Genomic DNA, 21,389 nt, shown 5'->3' with positions numbered 1-21,389 from the left:
TTGATTTAAAAAACAAAAACAAAACAAGCATATCAATGTGCATGCAGTGAAGTAGCTCTTTACCACCACACAAGAAGCAAATTTTTTATCTTATAATTAAATTAAACTAGATGAGTGCTTCTTATTAAAATATCCAGAATGTTGTAAAAAAAAAAAAAGCAGAAATATCTCGAGATCTGAGTCTCTATAAATCTCGACTGAAAGTATTTACTCTTAAAGTGAAGAATGATTAGTAGCTGATAACTCAGAAAAACAAACTGCGCCAATAGCAAACAGTGGTGTGAATAAGCAGCCACTTGAATTACAGGAACAGTTCACTCTTTCTTAGAAGTCAGACCAGACGTCTTTGTGTTTGATTCAAAGTCAAAGCCGCGTAATTTCTACGAAGTTACCCAGTTAATCACAGAAATGTCGCTTTTTGTCATGTTCACTAACAACTTCTTTGTTCTTTGAAAGCTAAACACACACATTCACTCCTTGTATTTTAAGTTTACTTTAGGTTACCTGCAGCCATTCCTTCGAGCTTAGAGCTCTGCACTGTTTTACTTTATTAATTTTCGTGGTCCTTTTCCTGCTGCATCTGGCTCCTATTATAAAGCCATCAAGGAAAAGTGGCGTGAAAGTCGCAAAACAGTTTCCAGGTTTTCCATGTAATCCGCTTCGCACAGCATGCAAACAATACAGGCTGGAATATTAACACAAATCACTTTCCATTTAACCAGGAACTCCCTGCCGCTGTTTCTGCTGGACATGTTGACTTGAGGCTTTTTTCCCCTATTTTTTTTTTGCTGCTTAACTTTCTGAATAGACGTGGCCAGCTCAGCCTTTGGAAATATCGCAACAAAAGTTGACAGATAAATTTGTATCACACATTCATGCAGGAGTCAGAGCAAGCTCCAAATGATCCAGACTTTCCTACCCACTCCCCCCACCCCTCACACTCCTTACACCATTATCTTGTCAAATTGACAAATACCTGCTAACCTGAAGCCAGTTTCACTCATTAAGTCAAACAATGCCTATCCCAGTCCTCCACCCTAAAGCCTAATTACTCATGGACTCAACTGACAGCTCAAATGGGTTTGGTATGGTAAGGAGGAATTGGAAATAATTCAATGACCTGCCATTGAAAAAAACAACCTCTCCCATTTTATTTCCATATCTCCAGTTGCAATAAACTACATCCTGATGCTTTCTATGATTTGGCAGTGTGAATACCCTGAGCCCTCACATCCACAGCTCGGTGTTTGCTCATGCAGAAGTTCAGGTTTCATCCAGATCTCGTTGAGAAGCAGCAGGAAGGTCCCGCTCTCCGCTATAAATAAATACCTCTTTGACACCTGTGTAAGAGCGAGGCTGCACATGAGGCAGAACAGGAAGATGAAGTGCCATGTGGAAATGGGTTTTGTTTACGGCACGCTAAGCGTTTCAAATGAGGCTGCAGGCTTGGCACTGAGGTCGCATTTGTTCAGTTGAAACCAGAAGTTTACATACGCTTCCTCAGAATTTAGTAGCCTTTATTTGGCACTTGCAACACTGCAAAAATACAACATCTCACCAAGTATTTTAGTCTAGATTCTAGTGCAAATATCTTAGTTTTCTCTTATTTCAAGTGTACTAACTTAAAAGTAACTTTTCAGCAATATATCGGAGCTTGTTTTAAGTAAATGATTCTGTAATATTGATGAAAAGATACTTGTTCCACTGGCAGATTATTTCACTTTTAACAATATATATTTTCCTTTTTACAAGTGAAATAATCTGCCAGTGGAACTAGTACTTTTTCATCAATATCAATGAATTATTGACTTAAAACAAGCTCCTATATTTTGTTAAAGTTACTTTTGTCTTATTACAAGTGTACTAAGATATTTAAACTAGACCAAAAAACTATACTACAATCCAGGAGCGCCATTTGTTTTTTTGGGGCACTGATTGACTGGAAAATTGTGGTGGAGCAGATTGCACAGAGATGATTGGTTTGACACACAGCAGTGTGAAACAGAACCGCAGCAGCTGAAAATGTAACAAATGTTGGAATTTTGGTCTCCAATCGAACCGGATCTACTGGAATATTAGGTGTGAAAACACGCTGAGTGTTTCTTTCCTCTGCACCAGCGAAGACATGGTACTACGATGACATCAGTTGCACCAAAGTTGGTACTAAAATACAGTGTTGAGCAGTAGGCATGTCACTTTAAGCAATAAATCAATGAATTGCACAATAAATTAGAACAAGCTCAATAATTTCCATTTTCATGATTTATTGATTTCTCTTTTCTCTCTTTCTACCAAAAACTGGATGATGAAAGTCTTCAGTCTGGTGCTTTGGTCTCTACTAACCTACTCTCCTTTTGTTTACAGAGACTTCATTATTTATTTTTATTTGGTGATTGATCTTTGACAATATCTTCTTGCTTTATTATGCCATTATTACCACTGTATTACTTTAAAATTGTCTCAAAACAACAATATTGGCATTTATCACAATAACTTCTCAATCCTCAACATTGAGACAACGTTTTTCAAAGCATTACAACAACAAGAAACAATGGTAGTATCCATAGCATGAAGTTTGCTTTCATGCTTTCAGCTGGAGAGTACTCGGTGTTTGGACATGATGTTGTTTTTGAGCAATAGTTTGGATAAAATTACACGGCCTAATCTTCCCTGCGATCCTTATCTGCAATCCTGTCAGCAGCAGAGCAAATTAAGTAAGTTGTCTGTTTTTCTTTTTCCGCCCTGCATCCATAAAACTTTAGGGAAACGCCAACACAGATGCTTACAGATCAGAGAGTCATTGTTATGCTGTGGGGGCCTGGAGGTTTTAGCCTGATGACATGAGGCTAAACAAACAGACCTGCATTAGTTCTCCACATGGTCCTTGCCCAACCCCTATAAGTTTGGCACGCACAAACAGAACCCACTGCTTCACCCGCTCATATAGTGTTCCTTCAGCACACACACAACATACTCTCACGTCTGTGGTAATACCTGGCTTAAGCTTTATTTTTAGACCCCTCTGTGATATGTCAGTGTGATAGCTGCAGTCCATGATTTGTATCTCCTTCCACATGGTTTTCCTCTCAGCCCGCACCTTCACTGCCACAGGTTTTTCCCCTCGACCTGTTTACTCTTCCACAGTGTGGAAAGCTCAGATTCCACTTAGATGGGATGACCTGATATTGGGGGTCCTGCTCCACCAAGCTGTGGATGCCACCCAGGACTGCCATTCTTTTGCATTCCTGCTAGCAAACAGGTGTCGGACTGGTGTCAGACAAATCATCTCCAGAACAAAAGCCAAAGCCGGTGGGACAGTGTCATTCCCCAGTGAGACATGTCCAGTACCTACATGGCCAGTTTACGGTTTCCAAATGCACACAAGGACAAAGAAACTTCATTTCTTGGGAAACTTTCTTTACTTTGATGAAACTAAAGTGGAACTGTTTGAACATGACAACCATTGTTATCTTTAGAGGAAAAAGGACGATGCTTCTATCATCCTGACTGTGATGCACGGCGGTGGCAGCGTCTTATTGTGAGGCTGTTTTGCTGAAGGAGGAACTGGTGGGCTTCATAAAATAGATGTCACCATGAAGAAAGAACATTATGTGTAAATATTGAAGCAACATCTTAAAGGAAGATTGGTCTTCCAAATGGACAACAACCCTCAGCTTCGGGCCAAAGTGGTTAAAAAGTGGCTTAAGGACAATAAAGCCAATGTTCTGGTGTGGCCATCACAAAGCCTTGTGGGAAAATTGGAAAAGGTGTTTGTAAGCGAGGCGGCCTTCAAACCTGACCCAGCTCCACCGGTTCTGTCAGGACGGATAGTCCAGAACTCCAGCAAACTATTGAGAGAAAGTAGTTGAAGGAAACCCAAAACATTTGATCCAATTCATATTGCTGAGGAAGCGTATGTAAACTTCTGAATCTTCCTCTCATTTTTATGGCTTTTGGCAAATGGAAGTAATTCTGGTGAAAATTTTGGTCTGATTAAACTTCAGGCATTGAGGAAAAAATGCAAATAAACTTGACTTAATTTATGTAATTAAGTCAATTTAAACTCTGTGTATTTAAACTTCTGGTTGGGTTGTTTGGTTTTTCTGCACCTATAGAGAGTTCTTATTTAATGCATAAAGCACACCAGGACAGTAAAGTGATGTTCACAACAGTTACTACAATGATGGTGATGAAAACAGACATTTAATAGCTGGTTAGAGTTCTGCGGTCTGAACAGAATCATTATCGGATTTTCAAACCTTTTTTTTTGGTTTTTATTGTACCGTTTCTCCAAATTACAGATTATATTGGTGTCTCAATCAGTTTGCAAACTCCTGAGACGCTGCTCTTCTCCACATGGAGATGCAGCCCACATGTCAGCGAGCCGGAGGATTCGTCGGGCTTGTGGTTAAGAAGCAGCAGACTTGGTGGATGAAGAGGTTTCAGGGTTGCAGCTGCATTCCTGTGTCATCTTGTCTTTGTCTACTGATGTCTTACTCTCTCCTCTGCCTTTGTTTCTTTCTTTTTCTCTTTGCATTTCCATTTCTTGTTAACAGATGTACTGCCGCGTTGTCAGATAAAATCCATAACGTTCCCTTGAAATGTTGGCGGCTTCAATTGTAGTTATTTAGTCACTCTTTTGTTGATTTTCCATCCCAACACAAGTGCTAATAATAATAATTTCACCTGACTTCTTTGTTTTTGAGAAATTAGTCTAACTTTCCATCTTTTCTGGATGTTTTGTTAATTATTTTCTTTCCATTTGGCCATCCTCTGTGTCTGACTTATCATAACACAGAAATGAAAGGTCTTTTGTAGGCCTCCTGTTCCTGTTAATAATAAAATAAGTGCAGTAGAGTTTACTCAACAGCGAGGACACAATGGAAAGAAGTAAGTAATCATTTAGAAAAGAAGGCCAAATGGAAGATGAAAGATCATGAAGTCATTGCCCCGTTAATCTTTCCTCTTGTTCAGTGGTGTGTTTTTACAATAATAGAGGTGCAGCCTAGAAAATAGATAAAAATCGCTGGTAATTACCTCTGAGTCATCCCTTGATCTTATCCGCAAGTGGGCCGATGGTTATTTCTCTTGGTACAGAAGAAGCACTTATCCTGCATATATTTGATGGAAACAGAGCAAGGCGATCTTGAGAGTCGGAGTAGTTGGTTATAGACCGAAATCCGTTTGCAAATGGTGCAGATGGTTTTCAACATCTGTCCTCGAGGAGTGGAGTCCCACGGATTTTAGATGTTTTGCACCTGAATTACATAAATTAAGTCAAGCCAAGTTTATTTGCATTTCATATTTCAGCATCAAGGCAGTTAAAGTTGCTTCACATCATAAAAACATCCTACAATCATAATTTATGAGACAAGCAATAAACATTACATTTTGTAAAATGTAGTCATCCAAATCACCTAGGAGATATATATGAAATGTATTTATCAGTGTTTCAGTTGTTGTGAATCAAATTCAACTCTAAACAGGTAGGTTTTTAGTCTTGTTTTAAAGGAAGTCGGCGTTTCGGGTGTTTTTCAGTTTACTGGGAGTTAATCCAGATTAGTGGAGCTTAAAAACTGAAAGCTACTTCTCCACGTTTGGTTCTGTAAACAGACCAAGAAGACCTGAGAGATCTGGAAAGCAGATGCAACCCTGGGGACATTAGTCCTTTAATCCTGGAAATGATCTTCAAGTGATAGAAGGCTGACTTTTTAACTGTCTTTATGTGGCTCTGAATGTTCAGAGTCCATCAGGCCTAGTTTCAAACCCATAATCCCTTTTTCTACCAGACTATCAGTAGATTACAGAAAAAGCAGGCATCAGATGCATTGATACAAGGGTGGTTTGAAATGATGAAGGAGCCAAATGACTGGCGCTCTCATCTCTTCTGAGGGTACAGAACCCTATAGTGACCATTTCTTTCGTTTTTCATTCAGGATTATCCCAAGAACAGACACCCTGGGTGGAGCCGAGGGTCCGTCGCCTATCATGCAGGTGAGACTTTCTCATGATTTCTTTCCAGCTTGAGGAATTTCCTTCTTAAGAGAAATGAATGAATCAGACTTACTTTAAACGTCTGAGGATGCTGGTAGATTTTGTTGCTTCCACAATTAATAAATTGGGACAAACCTATGACTTTTAAATCACAAGCTACTAACAAACACAAAGTGATAATCTTTTCCAAGCTTTCTGGTTTACTTTTACATTGATAGTGAATAGAATTGGATCGACTCATTGACACCTAAGTGCACTCAAATCTAGTTTAATCGGCCGATTTCCATGAAAAAGTGTATGATCGGTGATCGCCGATCCCGGTTTCTTGTCGCTGATCACACAAACCGATCACCTGCATCTCATTTCGCAGCCTGCCTGTGCAGCTGGTCTCCTCTTTCCTTCACTCTGCGCAAACGCGCAGCAACAAATCCTAAGCGATGTGGAACTATAACGCACCGAGTGAATGGGGACGTTTGCGTGTTGCGGCGGAAAATTTAAGCACGTGGGGTGAAGCAGGCCAAAATGCATCAACACAACGAAGCTAATACGACATAAAAACAATGCCATACTTGACGGAGTTTGGCTACATCGAGGCTCACTACAGTAAAAAAGACATATGGAGGATCAGATAGCAGGTAAAGCAGCGCACTGCTACAAGCACTCACCCGGATTAGCACGACAGTCAGAAAGCTAAACAAATAACTCGCAAAAAGCTGCGATGTAAGACGCTGGTTCTGCTCTCGCTGTTGAACCGCTGCTACGCTACAGGCAGTAATATTTCACAGACGGAGCGCCGCTTCTGCTCCACCTGGTAGTGACTCTCACACCGAACCTCTAGTTAAAGCTGCAGCTTCTAACCTAAAAAATACATTTTACATACGTATTAAAACTTTTGCTGTCCTAACATGAGACAGATAATCTCTGAAAAAATAATCGATCTCCTCTCTGCTCTGCATAATTACTCAGCTCAGTCAGAAACAGCCAATCAGAACTAGCAGTAATCAGCTAGCCGCCATGCTAACAGGAAGTTTTCATTCAGTAACTCAGGATTGTTTATTGTAATGGAACCTGTATTTGCTGTTGAATGTTAAGTTTTATACTTAACATTATTTTGACTCTTTGCATTATTTATCCTCTTCAGAGCCTCCATATGTTTTCGGTCTGTTAAAGATAGTATTACCAATAGCAGTACAATTTGCAGAATGCCTGTTTTGTTTTTTTCTTGGAAAAAGTTATTAAAAACATGTTTTTGTTTAAATTAAGGTGAATTCATGGTTCCTTTTTCCACATAATGTAACCGGTAGTGTTTATGATAAAAAAAAAAAAAAAAAAGAATTATGTGATCGGTATCGGTGATCAGCCCTCATGGGTGATCGGAATCGGCAGGAAAAAACCTGATCGGCACATCTCTACTACCCAGGCTACTTCAATATGTGATATGTCTGATCTTTTCAAATATGAAAAGAATGGCCAGGATTCATCCGATCACAATAGACATCACTATTCTGCCCCCTGATACGCGCAAGCGGGAAGAAAAACAGCCATGGCGGACCATAATGAGGACTAAGTTGTTAATGTGCTGGTTCTGGTTGGACAACAAGATGCGCTCCTTCATTAGCATCCACATTTACTTCTGCAATTCTGAGCATTTCTTCTTCTTCTTTTTTTACGGTGGTTAGTAAAACTCTGAGTTCTCTAAGTGTGACTTTATTGCGCCCTCTACTGCGCATGTGAGGCCCTTTTAGCTCGTTTGCAGTTCACACAGGAAATCGCAAACAAGTCGCAAATATTTTGAAGTGTGAACGACCACACAAAAAAAGTTATTTCACTAAAAAATTGGAATTGAGCTTTAAAGCCTGCAGTGTGAACGTAGCCAAAAAGTTAGCACACAAACGCTTTAGATGGAATCCTATCACTGAACAACTTCACAGGAATGTTGAGGTCTCTAACACAAACAGCTGGAGAGAAAAAAGAAAAGATATTGTCAGGTTGAGATGATGATCATATCTGGGAAAGCTTGGAGTAAATAAAACCCATCGTGAGTCATCTGTATTGTCAGAGTTTGTTCTCGTTTCCTGCAGATCTCTGAAGATTATCTCTGTAGGGATCTGAATAAAACATCCACAGCTTCCCATCCCAGGCTTCAGCACCCTTCACTATCTGAGCTGTGAGATTAGCTGCCCTGATAAGGAGGCACCTCATAGGTGGCTGTTATTATTCTGAACAAGATACTCTTCGTATCCTTTATCTCACAATCAGAGGAGGGTAGAAAACCCAAAAATTATACTCAAGTAAGAGAATTACTACTTCATCATATTTGTAGTCAAGTAAAAGTAAAAAGTATCCATCCAAGATAATCTAAAAAGTATTTAAGTAAAGAATTTACTGTTAAACTATCAATTATTTAACATTTAGAAATTACATAATCAGATGGACAAAATATAGTTAAGTGGAAACTTTGGTATTTTAAGGATGAAAATGACAATAATTCATACAAGTAGCAAAAAAATAATAAAATCAGGCAAAATATTTTTTTTCCAAATCAGAAACTGAAACTGCAGGTGTGTGTCTGACTCTGGTGAACTTTTGGTTCAAATAAGTTTGTTTTTCATTCAGTGCGTAGAGAATACAGAAATTTTATTCAAGTAAGAGTAGAAATATTTTATGATAAAATCACTCATGTACTTTTATTACAGCGTAAACTCCTCAAATAAATGTAACTGAGTAAATGTAACTAGTTACTGCCCAACTCTGCTCATAATGCGTTGCCACATCATGTTAGTCCTTCTCTGTCCAGAGCTTTTAGGAGACACCTGGACTTTATCTCTGTTGATCTGTCTCGCTGTAAATTTTTGTTGCTTCCATCCATCCATCCATCCATCCATCCATCCATCCATCCATCCATCCATCCATCCATCCATCCATCCATCCATCCATCCATCCATCCATCCATCCATCCATCCATCCATCCATCCATCCATCCATCCATCCATTTTCTTCCGCTTATCCAGGGCCGGGTCGCGGGGGCAGCAGCTTCAGAAGGGAGGCCCAGACTTCCCTCTCCCCAGCCACTTCTTCCAGCTCCTTTTTGTTGCTTCTACTCTAAAAATGGCATAAAAGTCACTTTCTGTTTGCTGGTTTTTGCCACGTTATTTTTGGAGGGCGCATCTGTTGTCCGGATCAGCAATCAAGGAACATTTTCCCGTCCACTCTGCGCATTCCCGGCATGCTTTTAGTTCAAGTTTATGGTCTTAAATCCGCCATATCCCACTGCAGATTGCAGTTATGGTTCCGGATGCATTAGTAGTAATAACAGTTGATGCTGGACGTCCTGCCGGAGTCTGCGGATGATGCCTTCGTGCCGAGTGACAGACAGGACCAGTCATTTAGAGGCTGACCGTGCCAGTGCCAGAGCTGCAGCACTGCGGTCCGTCTGGCTTGGCCGCTGCTTGCTGGACGCCACAGATATGCGCACGCCCCTGCAGAGCCGCCATTAATCTTATTTGTTAGTGACTGAAAATGATCCGTGTGGTTTTCCATGCCGTGTGTAAGAGGTTTGTCTTCCCATGCTCGGGATACGGTGAGAGCTTCGGTCCGGCGGCTCCTTCCTCTCCTCTCTGCTTACAGCCCAGCAACCTCAGGAATCGCATGTGGACATTATTTGGCAGGGGGGGTGACAAATACCTAATGCAAAAACAGCTTTATACGCACCGCAGAGCGCCCTATCACCACAGCATGCTTCAATAAGAGATTATTAAAACTTTAATTCCCTTATTTTCTGTCTGCTGTTGCTAAAAAACACATGTGTTTGTGTTTCACTCACAAAATCTCACCAAGTATATTGGGTCTAGTCTCTAAAATAACTTAGTACACTTAAAAACAGACAAAACTAACTTATAAGTGACTTTTCAGTAAGATACAGGAGCTTGTTTTAAGATATTTTTTTGACTTGTTACATTTTTCCCATTTTATAAGTGAAATAATCAGCCAGTGAAACTTTTGACTGATTTAAGCGCACACCACAAATTATAGCTCACTTAAATATACATGCACAAAGAAAAAATCTTACTAAAACTTTGTCTAAGAGAATGATCTTAAGCGTGTATATCTATTAAGCAAATAATTTGTGGTGTGTGCATTTAATCTCAACCATTTGTTGCAAAAACAAAAGTATATTTTGTTTTTTTGCACAAAAATGACACTAACTTGCAAGTTAGTTTTCAGTAGGAGCTATTATAAGACAATAATTCCTTAATATTGATGAAAAGTACAAGTTATAAGTGAAATAATCTCCCAGTGGCACCAGACATTTTATAGCTAGAACTTTTTCATCAATATTAAAGAATTATTGACCTAAACAAGCTACTATTTCTTGTTTAAAAGTTACTTTTAAGATGGTTTGTTGTAATTTCAAGAGTACTAAGACATTTGTACTAGGAACTAAACCAAGTGTTTTATAAAACGGTGTTTTTGTAGTGCTTTTTATTCGTAGCAGATGCTGGGGTTCATATTGATAGCAATAAAAATTTAAATTGCAAGGGCTCTTTACTTGGACTCAATGTAATGCTATTATGACATCCACACAGCATTAAAATGTGGCCCAAATCCATTTCGTTTCCCCTGATTTTGTTATTTTCACTACAACATTTCCACTTAAATTTATATTTTGGTCCATCTGATGATTTTTGGTACTCTGCCCAGCTCTGCCTGGTGCAGGTTAGCGGGTCATGGGGCCGTTAACCTTTTGAAAACCTCTCATCTTTGACTCGCTCTGCTGTGACTCAACGCCCGCAGCTGAAGGTTTGTCCCTCCCGACCGCCGTCGCCCCCATGCAGCCGCAGATAAAGTGCTCAGTCTAACCTGAGTGCTCTCCATCAGCGACATGCTCTAATCTGACCTACGTCTCCAAAAACAGCTGTCCAATAGCAACATGTTATCTAAGAAGAACGATGCCTTCTTACCTATCAGGGCTCAGGGGTTCGGATAACATAGTTCTATAAGAATTAAAGGGGGCACTTTATCTAAATTGATCCCCATCCTTCATAGAAGTTGATGTCATGAAAACTTATTCACCTCAGTGGAAACGACATGGACAGCGGTACAGTGGGCGCTGTACCGGTCCGTCGTGGTGAAGAGAGAGCTGAGCCAAAAAGCGAAGCTCTCGATTTACCGGTCGAGCTACGTTCCCACCCTCATCTATGGTCATGAGCTTTGGGTCATGACCGAAAGAACGAGATCACGGATACAAGCGGCCGAAATGGGTTTCCTCCGCAGGGTGGCTGGGCTCTCCCTTAGAGAGAGAAGCTCGGTCATCCGGGAGGGACTCAGAGTAGAGCCGCTGCTCCTCCACGTTGAGAGGAGCCAGTTGAGGCTCGGGCATCTGGTCAGGATGCCTCCTGGACGCCTCCCTGGTGAGGTGTTCCGGGCACGTCCCACCGGGAGGAGGCCTCGGGGAAGACCCAGGACACGCTGGAGGGATTACGTCTCTCGGCTGGCCTGGGAACGCCTTGGGGTTCCTGGAGGAGCTGGAAGAAGTGGCTGGGGAGAGGGAAGTCTGGGCCTCCCTTCTGAAGCTGCTGCCCCCGCGACCCGACCTCGGATAAGCGGAAGAAAATGGATGGATGGATGGATGGATGGATGGATGGATGGATGGATGGATGGATGGATGGATGGATGGATGGATGGAAACGACATGCTGTCCATGCGGGGCCGGCTATATGCTGGGGCAAAAGGGGGCAGTGCCCCCTCAAATGAAACTTGCCACAAATAACGGAATGTCTCCTTTATCCGAGGTTCTGCTGCGCACCGTGCTGCGCGGTTCTTCACCTGTCTGCCTGCGGTCAGGCTGCAGCCAATCAGCATTCAGTATTCAAACGAGCCTCACGCGAGCGAGATCCCCCTCCATGCTAGCAAACCTGCTTGCTAAGGATGGCGACTTTATCTGTCAAGATGTCTAAATCTTAAATGTGCACGAAAGGAGCGCAATGTTTTTCCAACACTACAGCTACAAAACAAGCCCCGAAGTTTCACAGGTCAGTAAAAGGTTTCAATTTTAAAAAATATCGAGGGAACTGGAAGTAGGTCAGTTATGTTCCCTTGACTTCAACAACCTTGTTGTGCTGCGCAGTTCGGTGTGTTTCGGTTCCGTTTATAAGGCGACCCTCACACTAACTCTGACAGAGCATCAGTGGAGCAGGTTTTTAAGTTATGAACCCCGCTGTGTTTACTTGTAGTAATCACAAAATAAACATCAAGCCAGAAAAAAAACAACAGTTACGGACGGAATATTCTGTTATTGGATTTGTTGTCACCCGGTTGTTGTGCATACATTTGGTCCAAACTAATTTGAGATCGGCTCTTTGCGCTGACTCAGCGGAGCGTCCTGCTGCGCATCGGGGTGGAGGAGCAGCAGGTGGAGGCGCTGAATTTAACAGTAACTAAACATGATCCGTTCATAATAAGTTTGGGTTGAGATGCACAAACCAAAAGCACCGTTGTGTCACTGTTCAGTGTGATAATTTGACTATATGCAGCTGTCCAGCATGTGCGATCATCAGTCCTAGCCGCACCTGACTTTGTGCAACTTTTCAGACTTTAATCCGCTGCTAACGAAGAAGTCTGGGATGATGTTCTGTTTCTTATACGTTTATTCCTGCATGAAAGACTTAAAGGGCTTTTTTTGTCAATATTTGCTGTGAATTTAATACAGCCTCTAAGTTGCTGTGACGTTCGCTTACGTTTCTATGACGTCAGTGCGAGGAGTCGACTTCTACTCGATTTTTATCATTTTATAGTCCACCTTAAAATACATGAAGTCTATCAACCCCTAATATGTATAAACATAATGATGCCCCCTTAACATTTTCAGCTGCCCCCTCATGTATCTATGGCTAGAACCGCCCATGTCCATATAATGTCTGCAGTTCTGATTTGGTAACCAGTTGATCACATCCTGGACCTTTTATTTGCTTCTTAACGACCCACAATTAATCCAAATCAGGTTTTCTCTTCAGTCCATAAGACTCATGATTAACTACAAAGTTAGGAAAACGGCACCGAGGAATGTGGCTCTTAAGGTTGCAACTTGGAATTGAGTTGAACATTAATTAAAGACTTAACATTTTGAAGAGTAACTAAACCCCAAATCAATTTGTGTTGTGTGTTGCTATATTATGTTTCTGCGCAAACTGTGATATTTTCATGTAAGCTTGATTAATTCTGCAGTATTTGGCTTATCACAATGCCGCCATCTTTGAGTCAATGGTTGTTCTTAGTGCCGTTCCAGTTAATTCTGAGGCTGTTTTCACACCTGTTAGCCCCGTAGTCTTGGAACAAAACTCCAACATTTTATACATTTTAAGTTGCTGCGGTTCACTTTCACGCTGCATTCTGTGAAACAATCCAAACTAATTTAAAAAATCTGTTCCCCTTCCTGCCTGCGGGGGCACTGCACCAAGAATCACTGAAGGAAATGACATGAACACCTCTGAGGAAGACACTGACACTTCCTTCTTCATATAATGTAATCAAAAATGGAGTGAGGTCACACTTTAGAGGTTGTAGGATTTCTCTTTTGTCTTTGGTATCTTCCGCTAGCACTAAGCTGGCATGTTTGTTTTGGTTGTATTTACCCATAATGCCCTACACCGGGGTTGCCCAAGGTCGGTCCTCGAGGGCCGGCATCCTGCATGTTTTAGTTCTTTCCTGGTGGTAGTATAAACCTTTTCAGCATGCCAATGCTCTTCTAGGCCTTCTAATGAGCCATCATTGGATCCAGGTCCATTAAACCAGGGAAAGAACTAAAACATGCAGGTTGCCGGCCCTCGAGGACAGACTTTGGGCACCACTGCCCTACGCTTTAGTCCACTTCTTGCTTTTGGAGTGGTCTCTGGTCCGGTTGGCATTGACATAGGCGTTCAAATAGCACCAGAGTTCACTTCAACTAAACTGAGACCGAGGTTTTTAGGCAGACCACAGTTCGCTTTTTTGAATTGATTGCGCATCCACAATGCTTCCCCAAACAAACCAGATTTTCTAGAGTTCGATTAAAGCGGACTAAACAGGGCTGGTGTGAATTCACCTTGAATCTTTCCTTTATGTTCCAGTGATATTGGTAGATTAATGTCCAGTACCGTATAGTTAAATTCAGTTGATCAAGTAGTAAAACATCTAAGGAAACCCAGCCAGTGGCATTGGATGTTTTTGGCAACTGCGGAGAAGAACCACTCCCTTTTAACCAGCAAAACTCCAGCAGAACCAGCACCAAGCTCGGTTTTGATCAGCCATCTGCTCCGTCTGGATTAGAGTTGAAAAACAGAAAGGAGAGAGAGAAAACCCAGAAGCACTGGGCTTTGAGTACTTTCTACGAGAAAGAAAAACAGTTTTTGACCAGGAGATGCACCTGAACACAGAAACCCTGGAACCTGAGAACTAAAAATGGATCCAAAATGGGATCAACAGAGACAGAAACAACCCTTCTAAACATGAGTGTTAGTAAAAAGGAACCCTATAGCCACAAAGTAGGACATCAATAACATGAAAAAACATTTAAAATACTGATTAAACCTCTGTTCTGGGTGGTCTGACCCCAGAACACTTCTCTTCTAATCGCTCTTTTCTGATTCATCTGGTTTAAGAGGCAATTATTTCTTCTTCTGTGACATCTGATCACGTCTGCCTGCTCGTCCTACCTTTGCTGCCCCATTACTTCCCACCATCCAGACCCAAACCTGGATCTCTGCATCCTCACTTCCAGTTTCAGTCCTTGTCGCGCTCCAAAAAGGCCTCGTATTTTTATCCCTGCTGGGCTGTGCCCCCTCTGTTTGCCTTGTGCGCTTTGTTGTTACAAGGGCCCACATGGGAGCTGTAATGATACAGTGTCTGTCTGGCTCCCGGTGCTCCGATAGAGGCTGTTTAAACAGTATCCTGAGCTGGGGATGGATCCCATGACAACTCCATAAATATTTACAAGCAGCAGCCATCCCGCTCTGCTTGAGGAGCATTTGTCTGCAGGCTATCTCTGCAATGTTTTTCTTCTTCTTTTTTGCTCCTTTGTTGTCTCTAACAACTGTAGGATGTGTTGTTTTGATGATTTTCTTTGGATGTCGTCGATGTTTTTTTATTTTGGTTGTACTTGACTGTTTTAACAAGCCCTGCTTCTTCTGGCTTTTGCTCATCATCGCCTGAGTGGAATGTCGGGATGTTCTGGATGTCGCGTTCCCAGAGGGTTGAACCTGATGTGGAAAATTGCAAAGATCTGAACATGATTGTGAAAGAGTAAAATATGAAATACGCACAGTACCTTCCTTCTCAAGGTGTTTTTCTTTTTGTATCATGCAAACATTTCTGCAATTTTTGAGATTTACTTTGTCCTGCAAAAGTATTTAATCTTCAAGAACATTTTCACATTTTGCTACAACCAAAAAAGTTGGCAGAGCGTGTTTTTGTAATAAATTATTCTGGTGATTAAACGATTAATCAGTTTTTAAACATTAAATTGATTAAATTCTTCAGATTTTTCATTTAAACCTTTTCATACACATTTTGTTACAACCAAAAAGTTGGCAAAGTGAGATCTAACACTTGTTTTTGCAATCAGTTATTCTGATGATTAATCGATTAATATTTTAAAAGATTGGCACATTCTATAGATTTTTAATTTAACCACCTTTTTACACACTGTTAGGAATACAGTAAAAGATGCAAATAAAGAAATATTTCAATTCATATTTTAAGATAAGAAATAAAAATGTTATTGCCTAAAATGCAATCCCATAACATTCCTTTAGCGTATGTTTGATCATTGCTTATCAGTGGAACAAGCTTGACTGTTATTGTCAAGTCATGTGAAGTCCAAATAAAATACATAGATTTTTGTGGTGGAGGTTTGACAAAATGTGGGAAGCTAATGGGCTTAAATGACCTGAAATGAACGTGTGATCAGGTGATCCTGAATTAATCAGACGCGTGTCTTTGACAGATGATGGGAAGATCTTCTACGGCATCGGAGTTGGAGACGCTTTCGGGCCCCGCTGCTTCAAAGGAGACATCATGGGGTGCGGCATCATGTTCCCACGTGATTACAGCCTGGACGGAGACGGTTCAGGTACCAGGAATTACTCTGGTTTCTCTTTTACTCTGAATCCGTCTGCTGCCGTTTGCTTTGGGGTGTAGAACATCCTCACAAAGGCAACATTAGCTACTTTGAAGCCTTCAGAGTTGTGAGATTCGTCAATATCTTTCATTTTCTTACTTAATCTCTGGTATTACTGACTCTTGGTTATTTAACTCTCCATTTTGTGTTCAGCTGACGTGGAAGACTTGGGTTGGCTGGAGGGCCAACCCAGTCAAGATGGCGTCCAGAACGTTCTGTATCTTAATGGTGAAGACGAGGAAGAGGAGGAAGGGGACGAAGTCGCTCAGGAACAGCAGGGAAAGAAGGTGACGGTGAGTTTTTTTGTTTTTTTCTAATGCAAAATAAATACAATTTATAAAACACACCAAGCCAACTACACAAAAAAGCTCAAACTGCAACTTAAGGAGAATTTTTTTTTGTCACTTATTTAGTATTTTTGTATGTCTTTGTTTTTTGTGCATGTTTTTTTCTATTGCACAATAAAGACCATTATAAAAGCTACACAAAAAGCTCACAATCAATCAGAAACTTCTACAGAAAAAAATGTATTGTAGTTTTTTGTCTTATTTTATTTATAGTAGTTCTATATGTTTATTTTTGCTTTTTTTCCGCTTTGTTATACTTCTGTTAATTAGTAGTTCTGTATGTTTTTTTTCCCCGATTGCAAAAATAAATACCATTAATAAAAATGACACAAAAAGCTCACAACCAAGCAGCAACTTCTGGAGAAAAAAAAAAGATAGCTTTTTCCCATCAGTTATTCTGTATGTTCTGTATGTTTTTCTATTCTTACATTTTAATTTATTCACAAATTAGTGCATACAAAACAAACAAATTAGGCTAACAAAAACAGGTATTGATCTGTAAAATAAATAACCAATTAGAAAAGAGAATGACTAACAACAAAAATAAAATAAACACATTTTAAAAAGGAGGTTACTGTGAGTTTAACAGCATGGCTTGTGATGAATACACAACAAATTAAAATGTTAAAGCCTTTGGTTCATAGAAATGACACAGATGATGATAATTATTAGGATTTCCAGCTGCTCTCCCATTTATTTTGGCAACAAAAAAACAACTTTTTATGGACTTTTTCCATAAGAAAGACAGGATCAGAAAGCCAGCTCAATGTTGAGGTATTTAGATGTTAAAGTTTATAATAAGACAACAAGTCAATGACTAAGCAAGTGATTCTTGTTGGAGTTGGAAAAGAAACAGTACGTCTTTAAGCTTACATCTGGATGACCCACGTCTTCTGGAACAACGACGTCCAGTGGATGGAGAAACGGGTAATAATCAACATGTTGCAATGGCCCAGTCAAAGTTCATGCCTAATCTTGGCTGAAATGCTGAAGGTGATGTTTGCGAACCATAATGAACTGAAGTAATGCTATCTCCACAACAGTGTGGATGTTATGGAGACTTTATCAGAGTTCATCTCCAAAGCTGGCTGCTGGTTGAGCAGGAAGGAACCCTGAAACTGGAGGCTGTTCCTCTCATTGTAGCGCCGCTCATTCTGAGAAACACAAGCAGCTACACGTTCTGAGAAGGAAATGTTCCTGTGGTGAGACACAGAACAATGGTGTGTCCAGGTAATAAAATCTGCTCTCTGGGGGTTCACACTTAATTTAAAAAAACTGATTTTATTTGACGTCAGTCAGATTTTACCCACAAATACAAACTCCGGCTTGAAAATGTGAAAATATACAAATTCTAGGATGACTAAAGTTATTGTTACCGGTTAACTGTGGTCTCATATTTTCATCCCCAAACATCCGGACCACAGAATATTAAACTTGAGCTCAACTCTGAGGAGAAGGTCCGTAATAAATGTAGCTAATTAATAGGAAAACAATCTGAAATGCAACAACAAATGCAAATATTAGATTCACAGAAAGAGACAAAGACTGATGAGATAAATACATCAGCTTTTTGAACATCTGTCCATCCATCCATCCATCCATCCATCCATCCATCCATCCATCCATCCATCCATCCATCCATCCATCCATCCATCCATCCATCCATCCATCCATCCATCCATCCATCCATCCATCCATCCATCCATCCATCCATCCATCCATCCATCCATCCATCCATCCCTCCCTGCTTCCCTCACTCCCTCCCACTTACCCAAGGTTTAATCTCTTTTTTTTAAAGTTTCATTTCAATTCTTCTTAAGGTGTTTTTCCTTTAGACCGCCTCTAACCTGGTCTGTCCGGTCCAATCCGGTTCGGTCCGGTCTTGAAGTTTTGAAGATATTAATGAAAGTTTAAAGGTCAAAAGGTCAACCAGGCCCTGGTTTGTGCAGCAAAATTTTTTTTGCTGCTTTTACTTTGAAGATTTTTTATCTTTAAAACAAAAGTGTTTTTCTGCAAAAGCATTTGACACCAATGTTAGATTTGAAAAAAGTGGGAGGCAACTTCACTCAGGCATGAATTTCTACAAGACAAAGTGAAAAATCTGGGTTTGAGTCCATCAGAACCAGAACCCTGAGGGTTCTCCATTACTGAGGTTTGCTGCAAACATCGTCAGAGTCCACAGCTTTGATGACGGTGATGAACATCACTGGAGCAGAACCAGAGCTGAGAAGTAACTGGTTACATTTACTCAATTACATTTGCTTGAGTTACTTTTTTGAAAAATGTATTTTTTACTGCACTGTACTTTTTACTTTTACTTGAATAATTTTATTATGAAGCATCTCTACTCTTACTTAAGTTAATTTCTGTGTTTTTTTACCCACTGAATGGAAAACAAACACATTAAAAAACACAGACACACACCTGCAGTTTTTGTTAAAGGTTCATAAGTTTATTTCTTAAAGAAACTAATTTGGAAACATTTTCTTTTGCCTGATTTTGTAATTTTTTGTTACCTATATAAATTATTGTCATTTTGGTCCAACATTTCCACTTAACTTGATATTTTGGTCAATCTGATTATGTAATTTTTAAATAATAAATGATAATTTTATCAGTACTTGACTAAACTTTTTACCAAATGCATTTTTACTCTGACTTGAGTAATTTCTTTGACGGCTACATTTTACTTTTTACTTGAGTAATAATATGTTGAAGTACTGGGCTGCACAGTGGTGCAGTTGGTAGAGCTGTTGCCTTGCAGCAAGAAGGTTCTGGGTTCGATTCCCGGCCCTGGTCTTTCTGCATGGAGTTTGCATGTTCTCCCTGTGCATGGTGGGTTTTCTCCGGGTACTCCAGTTTCCTCCCACAGTCCAAAAACATGACTGTCAGGTTAATTGGCCTCTCCAAATTGTCCCTAGGCGACCTGTCCAGGGTGACCCCGCCTCTCGCCCGGAATGTTAGCTGGAGAGGCACCAGCTACCCTCCCGACCGCACTGAGGGACAAGGGTGTAAAGAAAATGGATGGATGTTGAAGTAGTGCTGCTCTTGAGTGTAATTTTTGGGTTCTCTGCCCTCCTCTGAGCAGAACCGAACGGGACATTAACCGCTTAGAGTGCGACTTACCAGTGGGGGAATCATCTCAAGGTGTTCACCAGAAAGGATTCACCGAGCCAGTTCTGGGTCTTATGGGTGCCAGGAAAATCTGGACAAACCTGCCGGTGGACGAGCCAAACCACACAAGAAAGATGGCCGTCTAGGAAATGAACAGTTTGTACTTTTTGAGTTACTGCATGAAGGTCCAGTCTTTGCTGGTGCTTCTTCAAATTTAATTTATGTATTTTATTTGGGAAGCAATTTGTTCAGTTTTTTAAACTCTTGTCCTGTGGTAGAGCTTGAAAGAGGTGGATGATGTCCAATTTGCTGCCTTTCTTTGGCGCCACCTGTTGACCATTTGCTGCGTTGTCCTCGATCCAGGAACAGAGCTCGTTCTCCTGAGCGCAGCTTTAAAAACCTTCATGAGACACCTTTAACCTGTCGACTTCCTGGCACCACTGCAAAGCGCGCTGCTCAGCAGGACCGCACCAATTATTTCATATGAGTCTGGAGGCCAGAACCGCAGCACAATGCCTACTTTCACATTTTTAATGCAACCTGGATCTTTGTTGGACTCACCAGTTCACCAGACCTCTGCAGGTTTCTTCACAGCAGGGATGTCCGAAGTGTGGCCCTGGGACCATTTAAGAAGGATTTTGTTTGGCTCCTTGGTTCACAATTTAAGAAATTAAATTAACTTTTTGAATGCTTATTTATTTAGATTTAAGTATTTTTATTTTATTAACCATGTTTCTGTTTTCTTTGATTACATTTTGCTAAAACCAGCAAGTGCTGCCCAACTTTTGTTGCAAAAAAAAAACAAAAAAACATGGCTAATAAACCCCCAGAAAGTTTAGGAATATATTTACCTGTGATTTAATTCATCAGCTGTTCAAGGCTTTGTTTATACTTTGGATGAACAATGATTTACAGATTCCTTTTCTATAAAAATTAGACTACTTTGCTTTAATAGCAGATTTTATTTATAATGCCCTTTATATCTTTATCAAAATATTGTCCATTTAGTTTTGAAGAAATAAAAACAACGAATCTCTTCAGAAATAAAACCTTTCAGTTTTAATTTTTTTTTAAAAATGTGGCCCTCATGTTTTCTCCACTTTCCAATTTTGGCCCTAACGGCAAAAAGTTTGGACACCACTGCTTTACGGTCAAATCCTCCAACGAGCTCCGGGTTGATGGAGGTTTAAAGCGCAGAGGTTCTGACTTTATTTGTTTATTTGAAGAGGTTTGCATAAGACTGACATGACACCATCGTAAACATAACAGCTGTTATAAACACGCACTTTGTGAATGTTTGACTGTTGTCAGGAAGCATCGTTTGGTAAATAATGATGCTTTTAATGCAAAGTTTATTTAAAACTTGAGCTAAGAATGACTCTAAAAATGTAAACTTTGATATTTCAGTAAATATTGCAACTTATAATGATGGTTGCATTAAAAGATGCATTAAAAGTGTCAGTTTTGCATTATTTTATAAATAATTTAATGGAACTTTTAATGCAAAGTTTCATTAAAAGTATCATTATTTACCAAATACTTCTTATTTACAGTTAGACCCATTCATGAAGACTCCTTCATGTTCATGTCTGGTGTTATCTCTTGTTTTTGTCTTGTCAGTCTTATGCACTCCTTCAAATAAAGTGTTACCTTATTTTGGCCCTTATGGCTGAAGCTTTGGACGCCACTGCTGTGCAGTCAAATCCTTCAACGAACCCGGGGCTGCTGGAGTTTTGAGCGCAGAGGTTTTGACTTTGTCTAGACTCGCCTGCACGCTTGTG

At 40.3% G+C, this 21,389-nt stretch overlaps 1 protein-coding gene across 1 annotated transcript in view; it reads left to right on the top strand.

Annotated features, from left to right (window-relative positions):
- spryd3 (SPRY domain containing 3) overlaps positions 1 to 21,389 on the top strand; it is a 52,962-nt gene that overhangs the window by 22,645 nt on the left and 8,928 nt on the right. The window contains exons 8-10 of the mRNA XM_008414629.3: positions 5,937 to 5,994; positions 15,974 to 16,099; positions 16,301 to 16,440. Coding sequence (XP_008412851.1) covers positions 5,937 to 5,994; positions 15,974 to 16,099; positions 16,301 to 16,440 — 324 coding nt within the window. The remainder of the gene's footprint in view (positions 1 to 5,936; positions 5,995 to 15,973; positions 16,100 to 16,300; positions 16,441 to 21,389) is intronic.

The sequence above is a fragment of the Poecilia reticulata genome, chromosome 7 (assembly GCF_904066995.2).
Source record: "Poecilia reticulata chromosome 7, P_reticulata-male-v2, whole genome shotgun sequence".
In the NCBI taxonomy this organism is placed as follows: Eukaryota; Metazoa; Chordata; class Actinopteri; order Cyprinodontiformes; family Poeciliidae; genus Poecilia; species Poecilia reticulata.
The sequence above is the reverse complement of the archived record's forward strand: the minus strand, read 5'-3'. Positions and strand labels throughout refer to the sequence as shown.